The sequence below is a fragment of the Henckelia pumila genome, chromosome 3 (assembly GCF_033568475.1).
Source record: "Henckelia pumila isolate YLH828 chromosome 3, ASM3356847v2, whole genome shotgun sequence".
Lineage (NCBI taxonomy): Eukaryota > Viridiplantae > Streptophyta > Magnoliopsida > Lamiales > Gesneriaceae > Henckelia > Henckelia pumila.
The window spans coordinates 92,346,686-92,374,597 of NC_133122.1; the positions used below are offsets into that span (position 1 = coordinate 92,346,686).

A 27,912-nucleotide genomic window follows, 5' to 3' on the forward strand; every position below is an offset into this window, starting at 1 on the left:
CTGAACCAAAATCTATAACACATGCTTGCAGCATATCCTTCAAAGTAAGGATTGTGCGCTCTGACTGACCATCTGTCTCCGGATGATATGTATTACTCAAACTGAGAGTAATGCCCATTACACGTCGAACCCTCCCCCAAAATCTGGAAGTAAACCTAGGACCTCGATCACTGATAATGCTCATAGGCACTCCATGAAGTCGATCGATCTCCTGAATACATAACTGAGTCAAAACGATCCACATTGTACTCTCGGCTACAGAAAATGAAATGCGCTGACTTGGTGAGTCGGTCCACCACAACCCAGATAGCATCACAATTCCTCGAGGATACCGGAAAATGGGTCACAAAAAGTCTATCGTGATAACTCCCATTTCCCACTCAAGAATAGGCAGACTGTGAATCAAACCTCCAGGTCGTCGGTGCTCTGCCTTGCCCTGCTGACACACCAAATATCTCGAGACAAGTTGATAAACATAGCGTTTCATTCCCTTTCATCCGAACCGAGTACGTAGATCTTTGCACAACCTGTTGCTTCCCCGGATGAATACTTAACTTAGCGTGATGCGCCTCCAAAGAACAAATCTCAAGAAATCCACTGGAAGCACCCAAACTAATCATTCCGATTAACAGTCATTAAAATTTGTCCACTGACAATCCTTGGACAATCACTGAATCCTATTTCCCATGCTGAATCAATCATTGCTAAAACTAAGCAATGCTCAAATCGAAATCCGCCCATGGTAATCTCAGCAATGCTGTCAACGAACTACGATCACGAGAGCCACCCTATGACCACTTTTGTGATCCATAAAATCCAAAAGTCCAGATCTCCGCATTCTGGAAGATCCTTAGCGTTGAAGAATCCCCTAAATACACTTGAATCGCTATATCAAGCATACAATACTTAAAGTACTATTTCCAGCACTTGTTGATTCACTACATCCCAATCAACACCGATTGGAATAATATGATCGATCAAGTCAATCTACTGTAGCTCTCGATCTTCCTGGCGATATCGACCTTAGTCAGACGATCACAGATCAATGAACTCTCATGGATGATCAATATCGATGATCTCCCTGCCACACGTCCGCAGATTCCAAATACTTGGAATCAAAAGAATCACAGTTGATTCAACCACTCATCTTTGTCAGAGTCAGACAATAACCACGAGTAATCACCAGTGCCGAGCCGGCATCCGTCTAGACATACTAACCACTGTCTATACTCGTTCAAGATTATCCTAAGGACTTGTTCAACTCAAATCACAATACAAGTCCGAAAGATTCCAGATAACGCTGAACATGCTCCTGATAATTATATCTCTCGCTAAGATTGCAACAAATCGAGACTGAGGTAACCTGTCAAAATGTACCACCTGGAATCACCACCAAGTGTACACTGGTATAAGTCACGCTTTCCTCACGCCTCAAATAGCCATGTACAATCCTTAGCATCAGATATAATCTATCACTGAAGAAAACTATCCTTGCCGAAAAATACTCATCCCCGAGTCAATTCTCTAGGAAATTTACTAACACAACTCCTGAATAGCCCTTATCACCAGAGCATCCAAACACCGACTAGATCCACTAGTCCAGCAATATTCGATAGGCTAAAACTATCTGCTCAGAGTACGCACTTGTCAAGGAAATCCCTCCAAGACCGGTTCTTATGACAAAAATTTAAACCAATATCTCTGACGACAGTCAGACGATATCTAAACCGCTGACACCTAACCAGGCATCCAATCCAATGTCATACCCCGTCGTGACTGTTACCAAAACTCTAGACTAAGTAACCTTCCCACCGCCAAAACCTGAAGCACGAAGGCTTCCAGGCATTCTCCGAAGTACGAAAGACTCCCAGAGTAACACTGGCATAGGGTCGCGCTCCATCATATCTAGTCATGGTCATAGTCCACAACTCTCGGCATATACCTGACTTGGTATCCCGATGAAATCCCATCATCACGAAGTCTCAACCTATGCAGGTCAATCAGACTACCGTCCTAAGGAAACAACTTAGAACAAAAACTCAAAATTCCAAACAAGATCGATATTTCCATGCTCCCAGATGAATTACCTCATCAATGGTACTAACTCAGTCAAATGACTAATTAGGTCAGCCCTAGGAAAACACCTAGACTAACCCCATGTCAATCCGTTACCGTTGACTTACTCAAAATCCATGAGCTATCCTAGTCAACTAATTCGAAGCCAAACTTAGTAAAATTACTTGTAATCAAACACGAATCTTTGAATAAGTAAAACATGTATCATTACTTCAAGTTATGTACAATTTCCTTTATTACAATCCCATGTAATACATACAGTATTCAAAATACAACAAAATGTACATTCAATAACTTGAACAGATACAACCAAATTCTGATGTTTCATTACAACTGAAATACTATTTACAAATACATCAATACAGTATTTAAAATCGTCGAACTTGTCTTCACTCCTTGAGCATGAAGCTTCCAATCGACACACGCATCGATACAAGCATACTTCCGTCCAAGTCTCTTTACATGTCCTCTAGTGAAGAACTCCAGAGAAATGGCACGTGATAGCTAACCAGCTATGCTCCGCGTCAGTGCATGTCAGTCGACTTCTTCTGCTCGCGATCTACCATCAGCGTTCTTCTTGTATCTAAACCATGCTTTTGAACATGAAGTATTCCGTATGCCTACCAAAAGTATCGATACAAGAATACCGGCAAAACCATGTTTTGCACGAGGTTAAAGACCTCACTCTCGAAACCTGTCATGTTTTAGGCACTCGAGGCATTCTCTGGTGAAGGTCTATCTGACAATCTCTCCAACTACGAGTGGAGAATCTTCAAGGACTGGAACCACATGGATTACTAAACACCATTCGTTCCAAAAAGCCCTCAGAGGTATCTGACGCGTTATAACCGATCTTCTCTTCCAGTCTTCCCTGGCTGGAATCCATATGTTCTTCGATCAACATCCCAATGCATCGAATGATGAACCATCCACAGCAGTCAGTCTATCTATCGATATGCTACTACTGGTGTTCTCATCACTGTTGCATTCCTTATAGTAAAAACTTCTGCCGCAAACCTTGGCAATGAAGAACCAAATTTTCTTTCGCTAGCCTCAATCAATCCTACAAGGATAATCAAGAAGTCTTATTATCAATTTCCTAAGTTCCTTGCATGCAGTGGCTTTGATACCATAAATGTAGCGACCCGACCCGGATCCACTACCTAATCAGAGTTAAAAGCATAATTAAGCATGCATTAAATAAAATCGCTGCGGAAGACTTAAATACAAGCAGACCGGCAGAATACAACCGGCTAATCAAACTCGATTTATACAACCCAATCGAATTACTTTAAATAAAACCTACAGCTAATCCTGTTGTCTTTAAGGTCACTGGCTACTCCAGGCTCCTGGTGCTCAATCCTGCACCTACACCTGCCCCGTCGAATAGGGTATCCAGATACACAGAAAATACTGGACGTGAGCTCTAAGCTCAATACGAAAGCACGGATAAACATACAAATATGATGCATGCAAATGACCAGGTATCCATATCTGGGATAACTGTATACAAACTGCTCAAACTGGCGCCTGGGATATAAGCTCGTCACATCGGGGTAGCTAACCACTGTGTGCGACCACTCATTCCCGAATCCTGGATGCGGACCACGGAGTCCTCGAGGTATCAGTACCTAAGGGTACTCGATATCAAACGTCCTAACAGGGCTGAGCAACCCTAACTGGCTCATCTCGAAAGATATACAGATGTACAGGCACAAGATGATATGCATATGCCGCATAACAATAATAACATGCAAACACATAAATGCAACATATAAGCATGCATTTCCGCTGGCAATCTCAGTCAGTACTTACGTACCTTTCTAAGGCAGTCCTAATAGTCCCACTCTAGGTTTCAAGCCTATCATCAAGTCTACAATGCAAATACCCATGCATCATTCAATAAGCGCTAAAAGCCTTAACTAAGCTATTGCATACTCCTAAATAATTTAAGAAGACCATAGCTATACCTGCGTCTGTCTTCAGCCCACTGATGGCGACTATCCCGCAACTAGGGGCACACCCCTGCTGCAGCTCCATAGCCTCGAGCACTACTCTGCTACACGAGCGCTGCTCCGCTACTCGAACACTGCTCCGCTACTCGAGCACTGCTCCGCTACTATGTCAGACACTGTCTGACTATACTAAAAATATATTCCCTGCTCCAACTCTAAAATAAGAGTACCCAAAGCCCTAAAATAGAGCTACTATGCGAAGGAGAGGAACTCGGAATTGGCAAGAAATGAGGAGCTCGGACCTCATATTTATAGGCATCGATCGGAAGCTCCGTTCCTCGATCGGAAGCTCCGAACGTGTAGATCGGAAGCTCCGTTCCCCCGATCGGAAGCTCCGTTCGCTACGTGTCAATTCGGTCCACATGCAACCACACACCTGTCACCGACAGCCATCGGAAGCTCCGATCCTGATCGGACGTTCCGATCTCCCTGCTTCCGATGTGGTTCCGAACTCACCAAGATCGGAAGTTTCGATCCTGGATCGGTGGTTCCGATCCCACTCGAATCTTGGGACCCTCCAAACCATTTTCGAGTGTTCTGGATCCATTTCTAGATTCTGTTAACCCTTCTGGAATTTCCTTAATCATATTTTACTTAATCCAAACATAATTACACGATTAAATACTATTAATCATTAATTCTGGATACGGGCTACTACAACGTTGCTTCCATTCCCTGGACGTTGCTTCCGTTCTGCCTGACCCTCTGGACCATATCTGATCATTCTGGGTCCAATCCTGGATTCTGTTAATCAAATTGACATTCCCTTAATCATGTTTATTGGACTAATTATCAATTACTCACTAAAACTGGGTACGGGCTACTACAAGCAGGGAGTTTGCGTTTCGTCAGTGCTTGCCGAACCAGAGTTGTATACGCGTATACGTGAGTCGCAGGCCATTGATCCAAAGACGCAGAAGTTAGCCTGATTGGCTCAGGATGGGAATACTTCTGGTTTTCATTTGCAAAATGATGGTCTGTTGTGTCAGCAGGTCAAGGAAGAATTTCGACAACCCGGTGGTTTGCTCCAGAGTTTAGAGATTCCTGAGTGGAAGTGGGAGCATGTGACCATGAATTTTGTCACCCACTTGTCGATGTCTTCCAGGAATTGTGATGATATTTGGGTTATTGTTAATCGATTTTCAAAGTCCGCGCATTTCTTGCCTTACAATCGTGACTTTACTTTCAACAGGATGGCACGTCTGTACGTGCAAGAGATTTTTCGTCTGCCTGGAATTCCGTTGAGTATTGTCAGCGACAGAGATCCGAGGTTTACCTCTAGGTTTTGGGGTAGCTTCCAGCGAGCTCTTGGCACTACTCTAAGTTTGAGTACAACTTACCACCCGGAGATTGATGGGCAGAGTGAGAGGACTATTCGTACTCTCGAGGACATGATTCGAGCGACAGTGATGGATTTTGGTCCAGCGTGGCATGACCTCTCACAGTGGATCAGTACTTGGGAGACAAGATGTCGTAAGTTTGAGCCTTGGTCCATCTACAAGTTCTTGCAAATCAATCTGTAACAGCTTTGTTCTGAAATAGATGTACTAATTATTTCATTAATTGAAATGAAAGACGATATATGTGGATAAAATTGCCTGTGGTTGGTTAATCTGCAGGAGTGAACTTGTATACACAGGGGATTCAACGACAACATCGTGAACCTCACATTCATTATGAATTTATGTATACTTGAAGGAGAGAATTGGACCCTTTTGCGTTCATTCGTTAATGTCATGTAAATGAGAACGTGGCCTGGCTGGAGAAAATTACAATTGTAAATCAATGTCTTCTGTATTTGAATTCATCTATATCCAGGGGCGGAGGGAGGGGTGGCCCAGGCCTGCTCCGGGCCAATTATGTAGGTATAGTATATATATATATATATATAAATTTATGTCTAGCCCAAATTAAAAATAACCCAGCTTAAATATAATTTTCAATTATTTTTGACTTGGGCTCTCCAGAACAAAAACATACTCCTTCTTTCAAAATTGCTAGTATGCGTCTCTGCGAGAAGAGGAGAGAGTTTCCATTTTTGAGGGGTTGAAGCCATTGAAGCTATCGGTTTTGAAAAAATTAGTCACCCCTATTTTCTGGCTCCGCCCCTTATCTGTAATAATGTATTATGTACTGCTGGTTTTACCAACTGAATTCACGTTTCAAACCTACTCATCTTTCTTTCTTTTTTTTCCTCACTTTTTTAGCTCTTTAGGTAATTTTAGAAATTAGAAAAGCCAAGTAGAACCATGAACTAGCATGACCACGCAAATGCTATACTCATAAATAAAATATATTATATTTTTATTTTATTTATAAAAGAAGTAGTTATTATTTTTTTTATTTTTAAAATAATGTATAATAAAAAGTTATTTATCTTATCAATAGAAAAAAAATTGAAAAATATGCATATATAAAATCAAATTTCCATGGCCAATGAGGTCTTGGTTACTTTCTATGCTTGAGACAAGCACGTCTCGAGTCCATGATTAAGTCTCGTCGGTTGTGCGGGCAATTTCACTTTTTTTAGTGTTACAATTTGTTGTGATTTGATATCCGATGTACTTGTACTCAAAAAAAATCAAACTTACATATTTATATAATAAATTATATCATAAAATATATTAGAACGTATTAAAATAATTTTTGTGATTATGTTATACTTTTTCTAGAGCTTATCCTAATTTTTATTGAAATTTTTGGGTTCATTTTACAGGGTGAATAAAACTAAAATTAATGATGAGCAAGTAGGCAGTCTGGCACTAAATAGACTTGAATAAAGTAATTTGCTTAAATTTATATTTTCATAAAACAAACAAATTGATTATTCGGCAAATTATAGTAACTAAATCATTTTGAGAGAATTTTTTATATTATTGAACCAAAATAACCAATGTTATCCCAAAAAAATAGCAAAATATGAAACTTTTAAGATAGAAAATGTGTTTAGAGGTGTGTGAAAAAATACTTTTTAAAATTTTCTTTGAAACACAGACGACTGTATAAATCGGTCTTAGCTAGGGGTGTGCAATCGGTTTGTTCGGTTACCGATTGAATCGAATTGTCCAAAACCGATTTAACCGATTTAATTTTTGAAAAACCTAACCGACCGAATCACCTATAGTAACCGAGCAAACCGAACCGATCATAAAATCGGTTATTTTGGAATTATTTTTTTAAAAATTGAGAATTTTGGAAAAAAAATTTTAAAATAAAATTCTTGGGCATCGGCCATGGATGTCACTAACATCATGAAATTCATTAAAATTGTATGTTGGAGAGAGATTTGTGTTGGAAAAGTGTAAGAAAGTGTTGTGTTTGTGCTGGAATCATCTTTCTTGCTTCCATTAGTGCTTGTTTCTTGGCTGGGTGGAGGCGTTATTTGGTGCCAATTCATCGAGTTGGGTGTTGTTGTTCCGATGTGCGACATCTCGAGATAGAAAATATAAAAATTGAAGAATAAATAGACATCAAGATTTACGTGTAAAACCCCTAAAAATTCTTAGGGTAAAACCACAGGCAAGATGAAAAAATTCCACTATAATATTTGGAGAATTACAACCTCTCTCTGTGTTTCCAAAGAGACACTCACTTTTTTAATACAGGAGAAAACCTATCTCAAAAATATATATAGAATTATACTGGAGATGAAACTCAAGAATCAGTGGGAATTGCTTGAGAATGAGATGCTTAGAATGCCTAGGAAACTATTTATAGAGCTAATTCTTCGGTGTGAACCTGCAACGTAAATCAATTTTGAATTTGCTTTGCTGCCTTTGCTACATGTTTTGGCTTTCGTGTCAATAATTTTCCTGTCTTTAATGTATCCACCAACCAGGTGCTTGTTCGGGTTCCATTCGAGCAGTGCTATATGGTTGAAGGGTTTTGTTCCACTCGAAAATGGCGACATAGGAAGGGAAAAAGATAAAAAAAAATAATAATAATAATAAGATAGGGGTAGGTTTTTCAAGTTTCTGAATTAACCAATGAATGAATTTGGAGGAGGCAGATCTGATTTCTGAAGTAGGGCAAATCCGATGAAATGAAGGAGAAATGAATGGGCCCATATATGATATATTGGGTTGAATATTTGAATATGGGCTTCCCTCTTATTTAAATTTTTATGGCCCATATAAAATTAAATTAAAAATTTATATTAATTCATCTATGCTACACCGGGAGTATTTCTTTCTCTATTTCAATATCATTAGATCACGTGAGACCCTTATATTTTTATGAAAATTGACATGTGTAAGGCCCAAAAATATTAAGTTATTAATTACGGAATTTGATATTTAAATTCCGAATTTGGAAAAATATTAAATTGGAAATTTATGGGAATTAGAGATTTAATTTTTGAGTCGGAAATATTTAATTTGAGAATTTACGGATATTGAGATTTAAATTACGGGATTCTTAAATTAAAAGAATAAAATAAAGAACATTTGTTTGACTTTCAGTGCTTTCCTCTAAGACTTAAATTTCGATGACGAAATTTCTTAAGTGGGGGAGAATGTAGTGACCCTTAACTAATCTAGGTGATTAAGAAAAAAATTAATAATAAGTAAGAAAATTAAGCCAGGACAGATCGGACGGCCCGAGAGGCGCACCGGAAGATCCAAAGGCATTCGGACGATTCAAAGTAAGGATCGGACGCTCCGTCGGCAGGATCGGATGGCCCGATCAGGGCTAGCGCTTACGTCATCATCTACGTCAGCAAGGTGACGTCATTTCTTATGTGTTGATGGGACTTCGGACGCTCCAAAGTCAGGTTCGGGCGGTCCGAACGTGTTCGGAGGCTCCGATAGAGGAACGGATGGTCCGAACTCCATCTATAAATAGAGGATCCGAGATTCATTTTCGAGCGCACCAAACTCCTCTCTTCTCTCGTTTCTTTAGTCTTCTAACTTAGATTTAGGGAATTCTAGATGTCCTATTGGGAATCCGGAAGTAGCGGAGCAATCCAGGCGTCGTAGCAGAGCTGTGGCCTAGTTTTGAGGCAATCGATAGCAAAGGACTGACGACGGACGCAGATATAGCTTTGGCTTCCTAAAAGTATTTAGGAGTATGGAATTGCTTAGTTAAGGATTTTAGAGCTTAATAAATAATGCATGGGTATTTGCATTGTAGTTTGCGGTAGTGTGAACTTGTAGGCGTGGGATCTAGACCAGAGGTGCTAGGATTTGCCTGCGGTGTTAGAGGTACGTAAGTACTGACCGAGATAGCCGGCATGATATATATGCTTATATTTTGCATGAGTATGTGCTCTGTGTTTTACCATGTTTTACAGCTTTAGCACATGCATATTTTTACGGTAGACTGCATCTGGTATGATGTGAGTCATGACAGTTTTCATCGGTGTGGAGTTACTCTTTATGGATTCGTGTCTGGGGGAGACTCAGCCCCTGGTTTTGCTATCACTAAGAGCGGCCACGATGGTGGGCTTTGACGCTAAAGTTGATAGGGAAATATACGAGTACCCCATGGAGTCGCTCTCTTAGCACAGTACTGTATATTCATGGCGCCTTGAGTAGACTGTTTTATCCAGTATTTTAAAGTCATTTTCTTTTTGCATATTAGTTTATATATCATTTCTTTCGTATTGAGCGTTGTCTCTCATGCCCCTGTGTTGGTGTTTTTGAGATACTTTTTGGCAGGGCAGGTTTGAGACTGGATGATCCAGGTGACTCGCAGCAGGGTTGAGTTCATTTCCTGTTTGCAGTGAGAGTTTAGTGGTAGGGCTTGTGACCCTAAAGACTTTTGATTTGGTTGTATAAGAGTATTTATACATTTTTGTTATCGTCGGTTGTATTCTGCCGATTGGATTTGTTGTATTTTTAATTATCCGCTATTTATACTTTAAGTATTTATTGCATGCGCTAATTAACTCTGATTAGATAGTGGATCCAGATAGGGTCGCTACACATATACACTTCTCCAGTGCCCAAAAACCACGATTAATAATCAAGTCCAATACTACAAATCAACATTTCGTCTGATAAAAATACATAATGATATCATCATCTTCAAAGCATACACAATTGATTATTATATTCTATTATCGTTGAATCACAATAATTAACAACAAAAAAATATAAATTTGGACGACATCAACATCGAAAATGTGGTATCTACAAGATAAACCCCAATCTCCTGCCCAATGTGGAATTTACACCTACAAATTCTCCAAAAATATAGTAAAAAGTGTACGGGACATGGTCTAGGTTCGGCCGTCGGAAGTTTGCACTACCGATTTAGAAGACAACCCGTTTTTGTAAAGGAGAAATTAACGAATTGCCGCTTTAGAAATATTAAGTGTCACGACCCGGGCCCAGGCCCGCGCTTGCGGGAATGCACAATGGGTAGACCTGGCCAAGGATCGGGTCCAAAACCGGCCCGTGGTCAATGGGCCGGTTAACCGGGTCAACGGGTCCAACCCGGAACCGGGACGGGACCGGCCACTAGGCGGTCCGGTCCTGATTTTCCCTTTGAAAAACCGGAAACCCACCGGGTTGAAGGTATTTATAGATAAAAAAAAAACCTACTTTTTATCTATAAATACCCCCCAACCCCATTTCATTTTGTTTACACAATTCTCTCTTCATTCTCAATTCCTTTTAATTTCTTGAATTATCAAAATATCAAGTTTCGATTATTGGTCTATTGTCAATTGTTGATTTATTTTCATATTTATACAATTACAAATGTCCGGATCGGGATCAAGTCGTAGGGGTGACAAAGGAAAAGGAAAGAAAAAAAGCATCATACCACCCGAGGTCGAGTATCCTCAATTCAATGTCGATGGCTTTGATCTTGAATATTCCGATGATGAAATTCAAGAAATTCGACAAGAGGCACAACAAAGACAACAAGTTGAACAACCACCACCACCACGTCATCATGCAAGTCAAGAAAGTATGAACGATCCGACGGCCTCTCAAAGACAAACTCGAGCAATGCCTCGCCCGACATCCGATATCTTCACCAAACATTTCGACAAGGTGACGCTTCCCTTCGGTGATTTGCAAGCCAAATGCAAATATTGTTCAAAATGTTACAAATTTAAACAAGGAGGTGGTTATGGAACTTTGACGCGGCATATCGAGAAAAATCATCCGGTGGAAATTGGGATTGATCGTGGTCAAACTCAAATTCCGGCATTCTCTTCTCAATCGGGTAATGAATCTCAACTATTTAAATATAACAAAGCTAGATTTAGAGAAGAAACGGCTAAATTTTATGCGGTTGAACAACTTTCTTTTAGTTTTAGCGATAAATTATCTTTTAAAAATTGGCTTTCTACAAGTGCAAATCCTTCTATTAGACGTATTCTAAGAAATAGTCTCAAACGCACAATGAAAAAGATAGTTGTTGATCAAAAGAAAAAAATTAATTAAGGAATTTTATAGTTTGAATAATAAAATTTCTTTGTGTTCCGATATTTGGAGTGATCATTGACAAAGTTGTTCATATATGGGTATTACATGTCATTGGATTAATAATAATTGGAACATTCAAAAAAGGTTGCTTGAATATAGATGTTTCAACGAATCACACACGGCACAAAATATTTCTCAACTTATATTTGTTATTTTAGAATATGGTCTAACTACCAAAATTTTTTCAATCTCTTTTGATAATGCTAGTGCAAATACTTCTAGTATTAGTCAGCTTATTGAAATATGTAAACCATCACTAGGTGGCAAATTTTTTTCATATTAGATGCACATGTCATATTTTAAATTTGTGTGTTCAAGATGAGCTAAAAAGTTTAGGCATACATATTCAACCAATTAGGAACGCTATTCATTATTTATGGACGCATCCTCAAGTTATGAAGCAATGGGAAAAATTTTGTAGGGTAAATGGCATAAAGCCTAAGCGGTTTACACGAGATGTTCCAACTCATTGGAATTCAACATATAAATTGTTATTATCCTCTTTTGAATATAAAGATTTATTATTTAAGTTTTTTGTTCAATTTGTTCAAGCTCATGATATTTATTTGTTTTCAAATCAATGGAACATATGCACTAGTATTTGTGAAATTTTAAAAGTTTTTAATGATTCTAGTGACCAATTATCCGGTGTTTATTATCCTACTTCATATTTAGTTTTAATACATTGTTGCAACATTGCTTATATTTTTCATGAACATGTTAAATCTAATGATAGTGCACGTGCTTTATCTCAATGTATTCTCGTCATGAAAGCAAAATGGGAAAAATATTTTTTGCTCATTCCTGAAATTTTTTTATGTGCTTTTGTTTTAGATCCTAGACTTAAATTAGATGGCTTAAGCGACATGTTAACATTATATTATGAATCTTTGGAGCCTATTGCCGAAACGATTCCTTCTATCTCATTGATTTTGTTTAATATTAAAACTCATTTACTTGATATTTATAATGAATATAACATCAAATATGGTGGACAAATTGTTTCACATGAAACACAATCCACTGCAACTAGTAATGTTACTTTTAAACTTACTAAGGCACAACTTTTATTAAGGGAACGGACGAAATGTCCAAGAGGATCCTCAAGTTCCAGTTAGGAACTTGAGAATTATTTTACCACTACTTTTGATTTTAGTGATACAGATGAGGAAAACTTCGACATTTTGAGATGGTGGTCGCAAAAAACATAAATATATCCAATTTTGGCTATAATGGCAAAATAAATTCTAGCTTGTCCGGTTTCAACAGTTGCAGTGGAGCAAGCATTTAGTATTGGAGGAAATACATTGGACGAGAGACGTTCTAGCTTAAGGCCGAAAAATTTGGAAGCCCAATGTTTGCTCAATGATTGGTCAAAAGCCGCTACTCGAACACAACATATTCAAAGTGATGAAGAAGACCAAGATGATACCGAAGGTACATCCGGAACTATGACGAAAGGAAATGCGAGTGAAGCAGAATAAAATGTAATAGATATTGAAATTCTAATATATATTTTTTTAATAAATGTAATATATATTTGTTATAGATATGAACTATTTGAGTGAGTTTATTTAAAGAATAGTCTTACAAAAAATATTAAAAAAATTTTGAAGAGCAAAAATAAGCTGCTAGCCTTGGAGGCGCGCCCGCGCCTCTCATTTGGGCGGCCGCGCAGCTGCTGCGCAGCATTGGCGCGCCCGCTCCTTGAGCGGCGCGCCCGCTTCGCAGAAAATAATGCGTAGAAGCCGCGCGGGCGCGCCACGCTTGCGCATTTAAAAAAAAGGCGCAATTTTTTTTTTAAATTATAAGGGTTGAACCGGACTCGGAACCGGCGGTTAACCGGACCGGAACCGCCGGTTCACCAACCCGGACCGGAACCAGCCAAGGGAGGGCCGGTTAAGGGTTGGTAAAATACCAACCCAGACCCGGCGGTTCCGACCTGGAACCGGCCCGTGGCCAGGTCTAACAATGGGCCCCTATAGCAACTATTTTGTATTCTTCCTCACTTTAAATGATTTACTCAATTTGTTATAGAAGTCCATTGTAGCTCATTTTAAAAACTTTAATTTTTCATATGTGAGACAGAGATTTCACATTAAGCCCCCGGTCTGAAAGGATAGATATCTCCAAAATATTTTAATAATCGTGTCGGTGAGGACAGTCACCGCCACGGGAGAGAAGCGCCGGCTGGAAGAATCGATGGAAGGAGAAAAACTTTGATGGTGAAGGTGGAGAGAAAAAACATGAAGAATTCTTTCTTTATTAAAATTTTGATACAAATAAAATTAATGTGCGGTTTAATTACAGTAGGGAGTTGGAAATAAAAAATTTTGAGGACTAGATTTTAGGCTAATTTACCCTTATTTTGGTGGTAAAAAGTAAAATAAATACTTTAGGTAAATTAAATTGAAAAATAAAAAAAAACGCTCAATATGTATCAAATAAATCATTTATATGATTCTAACATGAAAATATGCTCATAAATTTGATATACTTTAATATCAATCTTTATAATTTTGATTTCTAGAAAAAAAAAAAAACAATATAAGTTTCATTTCCACTGGAAATTCGCAAAATATTACCAAAAAAACAAGACCATTTGTTTTTGAGTGATATTATTTTGGTATACGAACTATCGATAAAGGATAATGCTAAAGATATAAAAATATCACGTACAACGATATTTACAACAATTATATCATGAGATTTTCTATTTTATCGTGAGATTTTGATATATTTAATTTTTTCATTGTGTTGTAAGATTTGTTGTGCAAAATTCGTTGTACATGTAGCATTGCTCATCGATAAATTGTCAAATTCGTATATAACTATTACAATGACTTAATTAATACATGACAAAACAAGAAAATCAATTTTACTCTTTAGTTAAAAAAAATTTTGAGTCCAATATTGTTATTCAATTAAATATATACACATTTTATTTTTCAAGATTATTTTATATATTAAAATTATAAAAATAAATTTATATTTACCATACTACAATAAATAAAAAGAAAATCGTATATCATGCATATGAAAAATGGTTCAACATGAAAGTTATATATTATGAATGAAAAGACGTAACTCCAAGGAAAAAAAAAAACAACCAGTTACGTGTGGAGATCGGAGATCCGAAACGACAACATGTGAATTTCGCTTATTGTTCCAATTTACATAATTCCAATTACTGAAAATTTTTGTACTTAGTTAAATAAATTCTTACTTATTTTCATGATTTTTCGACTTGTATTTTTAATTGAATATAAATAAAAAATATTTATTTTATAATTTTTTTGTCAATATTAAAAATATTTTTTAATTGTGTATATATTTTTTATTTATAAGTTATAATTCTAATTTTATTAATATATAATTATAACTAGCAACCGTCGCACGCGATTTTCATGTGCTCGATAATTTAATTATTTTTAAAAAATGTAAAAAAAAAAGTATCACGATAAAAAAAATATGGGAGTTTGATATAAAGTAGAGAGAGTTGTAAAAACTTATGTAGATAATTTAATAAAAATTGATAAATGATGAAATTTGAAAAAGAAAAAAATATATAAAAGGAGATAAGGATATTAGATAAAAGTGGGGATAATTTAGTTATTTAAAATCTAACATATAATAGAGGTGCGTTAAATTTAAGGGTAAAATAGGAAGAATTTTTTGTGTATTGTGTGATTTGATACACAAAAAAACAGTTAGTATAAGAGGTGGAACTATTATGTAACAGTATAGATATTAAGATATAGAACACGAGAAAAAATATTTTATTATATATTTATACATATTTTTCAATATAAATATTATTTTTTTAGTATATAATTTATCGATTGATATATATATATATATATATATATATATATATATATATATATATAATATTTGTTTTGAATTGCTAATGTAGATATTTTTATAATTGGATCAAAATTGTATTGGAGACTTGTTCTTGTGAAATAAGTCAAAAATCAGGAACCTTGCTACAGATTCTACAGAATCACACCGTTGTTGTGTTTTTTTTTTTGGTTATATTTTTGATATTTTATTATTAAAGGAGGCAAGATCAAGGGTTTTTTTAAAATAATATAAAATTAAAAACAAATAATTAAAATATTACATTCTCAAAAAAATTATAAAACTAATATAATCCGGGACATACTGTCCCGGATTTAGCAGAGATCTGTCAAATCTCTGCCAAATCCGGGACAGTAGCCCCGGATTCCTTTTTTTATTTTTATTTTTTTTAATCATGGCAATGTTTTTTTTTTTAAACAAAAAATAAGAAAAAATCGGCTGGACTTTGTGGAGCCGGTAAAAAAAAAAGAAAGTAAGGAAGGAGCATGGTCAAATAAAGCTGACCACTTTTACATAGTTAATATAATAATGATTCACCATATTTTAATTATTATTGATAATTATAATATATTATTTATTTCAAATAATATTATTACTATTTCATTTTATTTTAGATATCACAATAAATACATATTTATATTATTATTAATTTAAATATTTAATATTGTTACCATGAATTCACAACTTTACCCTTTAATTAAAGGTTTTATATTTAATAAATTAACTAATTGGTTCAATTCCTAAAATAATTATAACAATCTCTCAAATAATTATATTAATTTTATCAATATTCTTAATGCACAAAATAAATAGTAAAACTTTTATTAATAAATTAATATTAATATTTTATTTTTAATAGCACAAAAAATACGTAATTATGTTTCATAATTTTTTTTTGAAATAATTATGTTTCATAATTTTTTTTATAAGCAAGTGGAGTATGTATATATAGAGTTTTGCTATCCTGCCCACCCACCGTGCCCACCTAATGTGCCCACCATGAGGTGGCACTCAACTATTGGACGCACAATTCATCACATCCAATAGTTGAGTGTCACCTCATGGTGAGCACATTAGGTGGGCACGGTGGGTGGGCAGGATAGCAAAATTGTGTATATATATATATAATATGTTTTTCAGTCCAAAAAAGTTTTAATTGGAAAAAATAATCAACAAAATTTAAATCGGAGACACTCTATTCCAGAATCTATAAGTTTTGTACAGTTTTAAAAGTTTTTCTATATTTATAAATTTTTTCCATTTTTATATTATTTTTTAAAAAATATTTAAAGTAATATCATTTTATTAAATGTCCTTATATTCACAAATTAAGTCAATTAATTATTCTATTACTAAAATACTTACATAAAATTATAAATTAATTGTGTATGATTTATCAATAAGGATTAGGATTTTCTCCACAGCACACGTCCTTTCCTTTTTTTTTTTTTTTTTTTTTTCCTTTTGGTTTTGTTTGTTTTTTCTTTCAGGTTTTTTATTTTTTTTTATGCTTAATCAACAGGTTTCTTTTTTCTTCTTTTCTTCTTTTTTTATTTTTTTTAAAAAATTGGCTTTTATTATTTTCTAATTTATCCAATTTTATTTCTTTTTACAAAAATTGTAGGGGCGTCAAACATTCTCAAAATTCCGACCCTTCCTGAATCGCATCTCATTTTTGTCCCGAAAAAATTCCAATACAACATTTTCTCGAATCGAGTTTTTGCGATTTTCCCATTTTGATTAATATTGGGAGAAGGATCGGAAATAAAACCTTATCCCGACGAGATTCTCGACCCGTCCTCAAATAATATTATAATATATTTTATTAATAATTTTATTAATATATTGAGCTAAATATTATTGTATTTCAACTCATATAACAATTAATTGTTAAGTTAATTCACATAATAATTATACGATACACCGTATGATGTTATTCTTTTAACAAAAAAAAAAACTTGAAGCATTATCATGAATATTTTAATATTATATGTTTTAAATCGAATATTTATTTTATATTTATAAATAGTATTTTTTTTAAAAAAATAAATAATCATTCTTTTTTTGTGTTTTTTGAACGAAATCTTGAAAATGAAAAAAAAAAATCGGAATTTCCTCTCTCTACTCGAGGGATCCCGAATGTTCACGGTCCCGAATATTCATCTCCCGAAATATGTTGGGTCGGGATCTTGGTCATTTTAATAGGCGGATAAAAATATAATTTCATAAATAAATTTATTATTTAATTTTTAATAAATATTATTTGCTACTTATAACTAATCTTTCACAATTAAAATATTTAAAAAAATTAAATTTTAAAAATTTCAATTGAAAAGGGAAAAAAATAGATGAATTGAACATGTAGAAATTGAGGGCAAAATTTTTTTAAAAAAAAAGGAATAAAAAATTTTTGAAAAGAAAAATTGGATGAGTTAGAAAATAAAAAAGCCAATTTTGTTGGTTTTTAAAAAAAAACAGAAGAAAAATAAAAATACAAAAACTTGTAAAAAAAATAAAAAAGGAAACAAACGAAAAAAGAAGAGGAAAAGGACGTGCACCCCCTACTGTTGGATCCTGATCCAATCTAAATAGCTATATATATATACACCACTTTCGTATAAAATTTATGAAACATAATTATTTTAAAAAAATTATGAAACAAAATTACGTATTTTTTGTGCTATTAAAAAATAAAATATTAATATTAATTTAATTAATAAAAGTTTTACTATTTATTTTGTGCATTAAGAATATTGATAAAATTAATATAATTATTTGAGAGATTGTTATAATTATTTTAGGAATTGAACCAATTAGTTAATTTACTAAATATAAAACCTTTAAATATGGTGAATCATTATTATATTAACCATGTAAAAGTAATCTGGTAAGCTTTATTTGACCATGCTCCTTCCTTACTTTATTTTTTATTTTTTTACCGGCTCCACAAAGTCCAGCCGATTTTTTCTTTTTTTTTTAAACAAAAAGACATTGCAATATTTTTGTGAGAATGCAATATTTTTATTATTTGTTTTTAATTTTATATTATTTTAAAAAAAAACCCCAAGATATCAACGCACTAAGAAGTGAGAACAGCTGGGATCACTACTAGAAAATATGGCTTTCCTGACATTTTCTTGATGACATTTATTAAAAAGTGTCATTAATATATACATATAATGACATTGATTAAAAACCCAAATTTTAATATAATAAAAATCTAATTAGATATATTATACTGACATTTTTTATGAATGTGACTAAAAAAGATTTTATTTTTCCCGCTCCGCTTCCAAAATTTTCTCTCTCCCTCCAGAAATATCATTCTCACCGCCACGGGCCCATGGCCCATACATCCTTAATTCCTTTTTTTTTTCTCATTCTCACCGCCATTATATCCTTAATTCTTTTTTTTTTTCTCTCCAATAATCTCACTATCTCGTTGCCATTCCTCCCAGCCCCCAACATCGTCTCCCAGCTCCACCTTTGCCACCATCTACCACCGGCGACACCATCCTCACAGTCTGCCCTGCCGAGGTCGATATTCTTTTCTCTCCCACTGTCTCGCCTTCCGAAATCGTTGGTCGAATGTTTTTGTGCGCTCTGTTTTTCCTGGCTATTTACGAGCGTTTTCTCGTTGATTTCTGTAATTTCAGGTGGTAAAAGAGGTTTTAATCGACCTAAGGTAGAATTTTGACAAAGCACAGCTCATTTCCAGCCGTGGCCCGAGTTGTTCAGCCGCAAAACTACCTTTATCCACCGCTCAACCGTCTTGGTTCGGTAATTGATCGATCTGTTTCGATTTTAAGGAAGTCTTATTGTCGATTCCAGTCTTTTGTTACAGATTGATTTATAAGGCTGTCCGAGTGAGTAGTTTTATCCATTAAAATTTAATTTGATTTCGCCCCATTTAAAGCGGGAAGGAATTTTTACCTGGGATTCGCTAAGTCATGTCTTTTTCTGAATTGAATCTTTCTTTGCCTTCGGCAGTTATGTTGTGGTGAATAATCCTTTCAAATTCATGGATTTATGTGATTCTAATATTCGGTTACTAGGAATATTGATTAAAAGAATGTTTTGGTAATCAGTTTGGAGTATTTAGCTTTCGAGATTCTGGTTATGCTGCTCTTTTTCACACAGAGGATTTGAAACAGGAAAAGCACCCAGTAACAGTGGCATCACCGCTTGTGATTGCAGTTTTTAAGTGTGTTTCATATGTAGTTGCAGGAATATATCTCGCTGAGAGGCTCAATAGTTTCTTAGCTGATAACTGGACAAGCTTTGCCGGTCAAAACTTTTTTGACACGCAGAGGCTTTTTCTGTCGGTACTCTGGTCTGGACCTCTGTTGGTGATCGCAATCCTAATCCTGGTCGGTCATGTGTGACTCCTTTTCTTGTAATATTTATCGTTTACTTCTTCTCTTATGGTTCTTGTCTTACGCTTTTCAATATGCAGGTTAACACCTCGTTTTATCTCTGTCATCTTATTGTTAGATGGAAATGATCTGAGCTATACATCTTGCGAGAGTAGCTATCACTAAAGAGGATTGAGCTATTTTTTCTCTAAATCTCAGTGGTTCTCTTGCGTTTAGGTTTTCATCGAAAGTCCAAATTTTTGGTTTTCTTTATTTTGGCATCTGGCTGAAACTTTTCTGTTGGTTTATTCCAATCGGATTGACTCTTGGGTGAGATATTGATTAATAGACTAATTTTTGCTTAAGAGCTTTTTATTTTTACTTCTGGTTTTCTGATATGTTAACCACAATAATTTTGATTACCGAGTGCTTTTAATAGTTTAAATTGTATTTTTGTTTTATCATGAACAACAAACGCCACATTAAATATATGAAATGATATATATTTAACAGCTTAACAAGGTGGATTAATGCATCATATTATTATTTCCAGTATTGATTTTACACTTTTCTTGAAACTTGAACAATACATGATTACATTCCAACATTAGGAGACTTGTTACTCAGACTAGTACAGGACTGTGATTAGTTATCAGTTATTTTGATGTTTATTTCTTGTTTATTTTGATATCAGTTATCTTGATATTACTAATATCCATTTATCTCTTTAATTTGATTTTACAATTTAAAATTATACCAGGATGATGAGTTCGTGTTTGGTAAATGTTGCCGCATATTTGTTAAATACTTGGAAACGGAGATTTCCAAATATCTTTATTTAATGCAGGTAATTTTTTTTAGTTTAGTTGTGTGTTTGTTTTTTTTAAATGTTTTAGTTTATATTTGTTTTATTGCTCTCCTTTTTTTCCATATGTGATATCTTTATTGGTAATGAAGCATCATCGGTTATTCACTATTTTACAAGTAATTTACAGTCTCTAGGATGCAATTTATTCGAGATTAGCATCATGATTAAATTAGCAATCTAAACTAATAAATGTTTTAAATAGATTAAGTTTTGATATCTGTAATGCAATACTACACACTAAAACAATAAAGTGCCATGGTATAATTTTGTTTCATTTTTGTTTTGGTAGTCTTTTTGTTTTTGTCTAACATGAATATACACATGGTGTTTTATTCGAATTATTGGCGCCTGGTTCTTTATTTTCGGTTATCACATATGATATTCCATTTTGTTGTGTTTTACATGGATCACTGGAACATTGAAAACTTGAATGGACTGAATATTTAATACACTGAAGAAGTCACCTATACATTTGATGTCCTCTCTAATTGATGAAGAGGAACGAGAGAAATCTGGTAATTGGGACCAAATCGTGTTATGTGATTTGGATAAACATGTTTTAATTTCATTTTTTTGTATCCTGATTTGTAAGTGGAACATGTTTATCTTGGATTTGAACTTTATTATTGATCGCCACATGAGTGCTTGTTATATGATGGATGGATGTCAAGAACTTGCACATGTCTATACTTAACAAATTAATATTCATTTTTCTAGTCATGATCTCTAATGGTTTTACGAAATATTAAATATTTATTCTATTAAGACATTAGTTATCTACTTATATTTCATTTACTATATATAATATTACAAGTATCTAGTCGGCTACGATGGTTCATGATCCGCTTAATTAGATGTATTCAACTATGGATTTTTTCGTGATGGGTTTAATTATTGTTTTTTGGTCACTCCATTTTGATTAGTTATCCAGAGTTTTTAGATATAATTTGATATTGTTTCATTAGTTTATGTGTGGATTCTGTGATGACTGAAGATTGTGTTGATTGATCTTCGAATGTCGTATTCTTATTAAGTTTAATGTTTTGGATTCCACTAGTCTAGTTTTCTTCTGTTCACGTCATTTTTTGTCATTCAAGTTTTTTTTATGTTTTGAGGCACTACTTATCATTAATGTCTTGGTTGTGAACTCATTCTTTAATAGGCATTTGATATTAGTGAGATATGCTAGAGTTTGTTAATTTCAGTATTATATTATTTATGTATTTGATATCTTATAATCAATGGTTTGAATGTTATTGTAAATTTATAATTTAGGTACCAAGTGTTTTTTATGAGGTCGATGAGAGGCTAATGCTTAGGGAACTGGAATAGATAATTGATTGCGGTATTTGTGATCTAAAGAAGTTTATGTTGCTGTTATTTCCGATAACACGGCTCCACATGGAATTTTCAATTCCAAAAAGTCAAATCTCGAAGCTCAGAGTTTCATCGGTAAGTTGAAATTTTAGCTCTTCATTTTATCTCGCGCTCACACATTTGGCGTGTTTTTTCCAAGCTTAAATGTTCATCAGAGAGCTTGCTTAGTGCGAATTGGAAATTGATCTTTGATTTCGGTGTCAAGACGTTTACACGTATGCAAGTGATAGGTAATTGTGATTCATGCTTTAATGAATATGAAAAATATGATTGCTGAAACTATTGAAGTGTGTGCTAAGAAAAGCAATTACACTTTCCTTCTTGAAGTTGTATTCTATGGGAAAATATTTGATGTTTGTCATTTTATATGATTCATGAATTTAAGTAGAATGAGTAGATCATCCTTTTCAGTTCTCTCTTGGGATATGGTAATCAGGTTTTTGCCTATTAGATAGAATGTGAGAGTCTGTTGGGTGTCATGTTACCTCCAAGACGTGGGGAACATACTAGATCAAATGACACAAATGAATTCACTTCTAAAATAATATGAATAATTTAAATGCAGAATCTTGAATATGGCAAGCATTTTGTTTACATGGTTTCAAACATTAAGCTTGCACTTTGTCTCATAAGCTGATGTGTTTTTTTAGAACATGTTCCCAATCCTATTCCATTAACTTTAGCATTGCAAGTTAAGATGAATTGAATTATTTCATATAAGATCTATCTGCAGATTTGTTCTAAAAAACACCAGTGTTCAATGCCAATAAATAAAATTTTTAATCTTGCTTCCTCACTTTTTTATTAAACTGTCAATGAAAAAATCCCATACTTTCAGGATTTTATTTCTGTAGTTTAATTTAAACGATTTTGTGCAGGATTCTCTTTATTCCTTGGACTAATGATTATAGAGTCATAGACTACATTATATTCATTAACTGTGCGACAATGGAAGCCGTAAAAGAACAAATTCTGGTCTTTGAGGATGGTAAGCCTCCAGTTTATGAGGAAATCAAAGCACTGGAACCAGAGACATCATCGTTTCACAAGAGGATCATACTGCTCAAGAAACACCTTGAAGAGAAGTCTAAAGAAGCTGCCAGTGCAGAATCAAATACATTATCTTTGAGAGAAAGCAATCAAAAAGTTTATCTTCTTGAATATGACAAATGGCTTGAAGAAACCAGAACCTTGGAGGCCAGCTTGCAATCTCTTGAAGAAAGCCATGGATTAGCTTTGAGAAATCAATTAGAAGGATTTGTTAGATTGACTCAATTGAATGTTAGGAGAATGAAAAATATGACAAATCATTTATTAATACTTTGATTCTATGAAATTTTTTGTTGATGTTTTAAGTCAATTTTCTATCTATTTGTTCTCATAATGGAGCATCACAACTATTAAACGTAAAGATTATATGTGATTGTAAAGATATTAAAAGAAAATTTAAAAATGTCCTTATAAATAATGAATTGTGACACTTTTCAATGTGATTACAAATTAGCATAAGTGATATTTATATGTCACAATAGTTCAATTAATGAGACATTCTAAATTGCCTTTATAAATGATCTTTAGTGACATCTTTTATTGTCGTTATAAATAAACATATAAGGCATACATAAGTGTCATTAAAAATGAACATTTCGTGACACTTTAAGTTGTCTTGAAATCATTAAAAAGTGACACTTCTAGAGTCAGCATTAATATCTTATCATGATATTATAAAATGTCATAAAGGCTAAAACGACATTAAAATAGAGGACATTTATTATGAGTGTCACCAAAACCTTAATGTCACTAAATGTTTCATATGATGACATTTATGTATGTCAGAAAAACCATATTTTCTAGTAGTGGATAGTGAGAAATGATTATTCTAATATTATAGTATAAGAAAAAATTCAGAAAATTCGTCTATTATATGTGTGCGGTGCGGGCAAGGACAAGAACATTTTTATGATATTCTTGTGGTTCAGCAGACATGAAAACTTATTATTGTAACTTGGTTTTTGCGTTACTTTGTATTTTGGGGTTGCTTCGAGAATCCGTAGCCGGTCGACCTTTGCCGACACTGGCAAGACCTCGACCAGATGATGCGGCAGCTTTTGCTCGGTGGTTGGTATCACAGAGTTCTTGGGGCGTTCTCAAGTACTTTTTCTCTAAATCTTTCCATTTCGTGTTAGTTGGATTGCCTAATTTTGAATTCCAATTCAACTTTCTTTCTTTCTTTCTTTTTTTTTTTTTGGTTGTATGTCACTTTTTATAGGAATATTATCTTCCTTTCAAGATTTGGTCGATTTCTTGATTTTAATGTTATGCGGAAGCGGAACATAGATTCCATGTAATGGGTTTTGGGCTAGTGTTTTTTTTTTTTTAATTGTTGTTCAGATGGTTGGTTTTCCTTCAACTTTCCGTTGATGGGGATTCTCCTAGTTAGCGTGCAGTGGGGGGAGACTTTATTTTTTATTTTTATTATTTTTTTCATTTTTAATTCATATACATATATATAAATCTGGTTCGTGCACAAGCTGATATGATCATCAAAATTTTGCAGCACGATATCCAGTGAAATGGGAGGTGCGCCTTTCGGGTATGTACTAACTAGACCTGTTATCAGTCTTGTTCATCTATTTTATATTAAAATGGAATTCAGAGTTCAAATGTAGGATGCATTTACACATTGTTGAATGTTTGCACCTTATCAAGGGCATGTATCAACAGAGCAAATACAGCACATGTTTCATTTTAAAGTCATATAAGTTCCCTTTATGATAATGAGAATACATCGAAACCATTTGCCAAATTTCATCATTGACTACTCCCGAGATGATAGTAGAACCTGTTTTCAGATGTGAGGTCATTGGTGATCAGACCTTAAACTTGCAAATTGCAATTTGTCTCTAGGCTGAAATATTTACTTGAGATTTGAGTTAGAAATATTTGCCAATTCATGGGTGATTATATCTTGCTGACGTCAATCATCAGTTGAACTTAAACTTGAACTTTTAGGCATTTCATGAGTTCTCCTTATACGCCTCTGTCCCTCTTATTTATGTACTTAGCAAGCATCGACAATTGATTTCTCTATGCAGGAATGTAGTTTCATTTAGTGATGGCTTACCTAACAAAGGCAAAGGCATCCCGTACTTCTATCTTACAACTCTCGATCCTACCGCAAGCAATGCTTTAAAAGATCAGCGATCTTCCTTTACTGTAAGCGAATATAATCTTGGAACTTGTGGCACGACCGACCCTGAGAATCCTACTTGTGCCAAAATCACACTCACAGGAAAGGTGGTTCTTCTCATGTCCAGTAGTTTCCTTGGGGACTTTTTAATGAAATATATCAAGTCCTACTCAGGTCCCACTAAATTTATTGTGTATATCAGTTTGCTTCAGCTCTCATTTCTGTCTTAGGTGAGTTAATCATGCGAACTATTCATTTTCATAAACCGATAAAACATGTGAGCTAGTTGATAGCATATAGCTGATACTATTCTAAGACATATTTGTGGGACCTGTGGCTTGGGAAGTTACATTATCCATGGAATCTAATATGTGAAGTGATAAATTACTCACAGTCGGAATTGTCTAATCTAAAGGTCTACCCTGTTAGAATCTCGACCTGTTAGAGAGTAGCCATTCTAACTATTATAGTAGCTGGGAAGGTCTTTGGAAGTCTCTGTATCTGGTTTATGATTTGTGCTTTATTATTATTATTAGTTAAAAGCACTTGACGGAAACTCTACGGAAGCTGAACTTGCTCGAACTGCATTGTTTACGAAGCACCCTGAGATGAAAGGTAAGTGAATGCCACTGAAAACCTGCACACACCCGTTTACCATGTTCATTGATGTGTTGCCATTTCCCGAATTCCTGTCATTGTTCTCTCATGGATTTGTTTTTCAAATATTCCATTTGACATTGGTGCGACTAAAATCCATGGCAGGCTGGCCTAAAAATCACAATTTCCGAACCTTCCAATTAGATATCAGAAATATCTTTATGATCAATTGGTTTGGCGGTCCCAAGCCTCTCACAGTGGATCAGTACTTGGGAGCCAAGATGTCGTAAGTTTGAGCCCTGGTCCATCTACAAGTTCTTGCAAATCAATCTGTAACAGCTTTGTTCTGAAATAGATGTACTAAGTATTCCAATAATTGAAATGAAAGACGATATATGTGGATAAAATTGCCTGTGGTTGGTTAATCTGCAGGAGTGAACTTGTATGCATGGGGGATTCAACGGCAACATCGTGAACCTCACATTCATTATGTATACTTGAAGGAGAGAATTGAACCCTTTTGCGTTCATTCCTTTATGTCATGTAAATGAGAACGTGGCCTGGCTGGAGAAAATTTCAGTTGTAAATCAATGTCTTCTGTATCAATGTATTATGTACTGCTGGCTCTACCAACTGAATTCACATTCCAAACCTATTCATCTTTCTTTCTTTTTTTTTCCCCACTTTTTTAGCTCTTTAGGTAATTTTAGAAATTAGAAAAGCCAAGTGGAACCATAATCTTAGAACTAGCATGACCACGCACATGCTATACTCATATATAAAATAATATTATATTTTTATTATATTTATAAAAGAAGTAGTTATTATTATTTTTATTTTTAAAATAATGTATAATAAAAAGTTATTTATCTTATCAATCAATGTTGAGAAAAAAATTGAAAAATATGCATGCATAAAATCAAATTTACATATTTATATAAAATAATATCATAAAATATATTAGAACGTCTTAAAATAATTTTTGTGATTATGTTATGCTTTTTCTAGAGCTTATCCTAATTTTTATTGAAATTTTTGGGTTCATTTTATAGGGTGAATGAAACGAAAATTAATGATGAGCAAGTAGGCAGTCTGGCACTAAATAGACTTGAATAAAGTAATTTGCTTAAATTTATATTTTCATAAAACAAACAAATTGATTATTCGGCAAATTATAAATCATTTTGAGATAATTGTTTATATTATTAACCTAAAATAACCAATATTATCCAAAAAAAAAAAAAAGCAAAATATGAGACTTTTAAGACAGAAAATGTGTTTAGAGTTAGAGGTGTGTGAAAAAAATACTTTTTAAAATTTTCTTTGAAACACAGACTGTATAAATCGGTCTTTAGCTAGGGGTGTGCAATCGGTTTATTCGGTTATCGATTGAAACCGAAATAACAGAAAATTTATTTTTAAAAAATTGAGAATTTTGGAAAAAAAATTTAAAAAGAAAATTCTTGGGCATCGGCCATTGATGTCGCTAACATCATGAAATTCATTAAAATTGTACGATAGAGAGAGATTTGTGTTGAAAAAGTGTAAGAAAGCGCCGTGTTTGTGCTGGAATCATCATTCTTGCTTCCATTAGTGCTTGTTTCTTGGCTGGTGGAGGCGTTATTTGGTGCCAATTCATCGAGTTGGGTGTTGTTGGTCCCAGGTGCGACATCTCAAGATAGAAAATATGAAAATTAAAGAATAAATAGACACCAAGATTAATGTGAAAAACCCCTAAAAATTATTAGGATAAAACCACGAGCAAGATGAAAAGATTTCATTATAATATTTGGAGAATTACGTACAATCTCTCTTTGTGTTTCCAAAGAGACACTCACTCTCTTAATACAGGAAAAAATATATCTCACAAATATATACAATTAGACGAGAGATGAAACTCAAGAATAAGTTGGAATTGCTTGAGAATGAGATGCTTAGAATGTCGAGGGAAGAGCTCTATTTATAGAGCTAATCCCTCTATGTAAACCTGCAAAGTAAATCAATTTTGAATTTGCTTTGCTGCCTTTGGTACACGTTTTGGCTTCTGTGTTAATAATTTTCCTGTCTTTAATGCATCCACCAACCACTTTGCCAACTTGTCTGACAGGTGCTTGTTCGGGTTCCATTCGAG

At 34.3% G+C, this 27,912-nt stretch overlaps 1 protein-coding gene and 1 long non-coding RNA gene across 6 annotated transcripts; both read left to right on the top strand.

Annotated features, from left to right (window-relative positions):
* Positions 1-18,765: 18,765 nt before the first annotated feature.
* On the top strand, positions 18,766-23,341 carry LOC140887563 (uncharacterized). 5 transcript variants are annotated; one of them, XR_012151947.1, is made up of 7 exons: positions 18,766-18,931; positions 19,051-19,174; positions 19,616-20,079; positions 20,510-20,596; positions 21,893-22,069; positions 22,150-22,224; positions 22,873-23,341. It is a non-coding gene; the product is annotated as an uncharacterized lncRNA (long non-coding RNA). The 5 variants fall into 5 exon arrangements; XR_012151946.1 differs by lacking the exon at positions 22,150-22,224 and having other exon boundaries at positions 18,775-18,931; positions 19,616-19,764; positions 19,851-20,079; XR_012151945.1 differs by having other exon boundaries at positions 18,767-18,931; positions 21,893-22,224.
* A 554-nt stretch (positions 23,342-23,895) lies between these two features.
* Positions 23,896-26,467, top strand: LOC140891749 (uncharacterized). Its single transcript, XM_073300377.1, has 6 exons — positions 23,896-24,145; positions 24,552-24,587; positions 25,090-25,291; positions 25,721-25,799; positions 25,947-26,067; positions 26,214-26,467. The coding sequence occupies exons 1-6, from the start codon at positions 23,979-23,981 to the stop codon at positions 26,254-26,256; spliced, it is 648 nt and encodes a 215-aa protein (XP_073156478.1). The 5' UTR covers positions 23,896-23,978; the 3' UTR covers positions 26,257-26,467.
* The last annotated feature ends 1,445 nt before the right edge of the window (positions 26,468-27,912 follow it).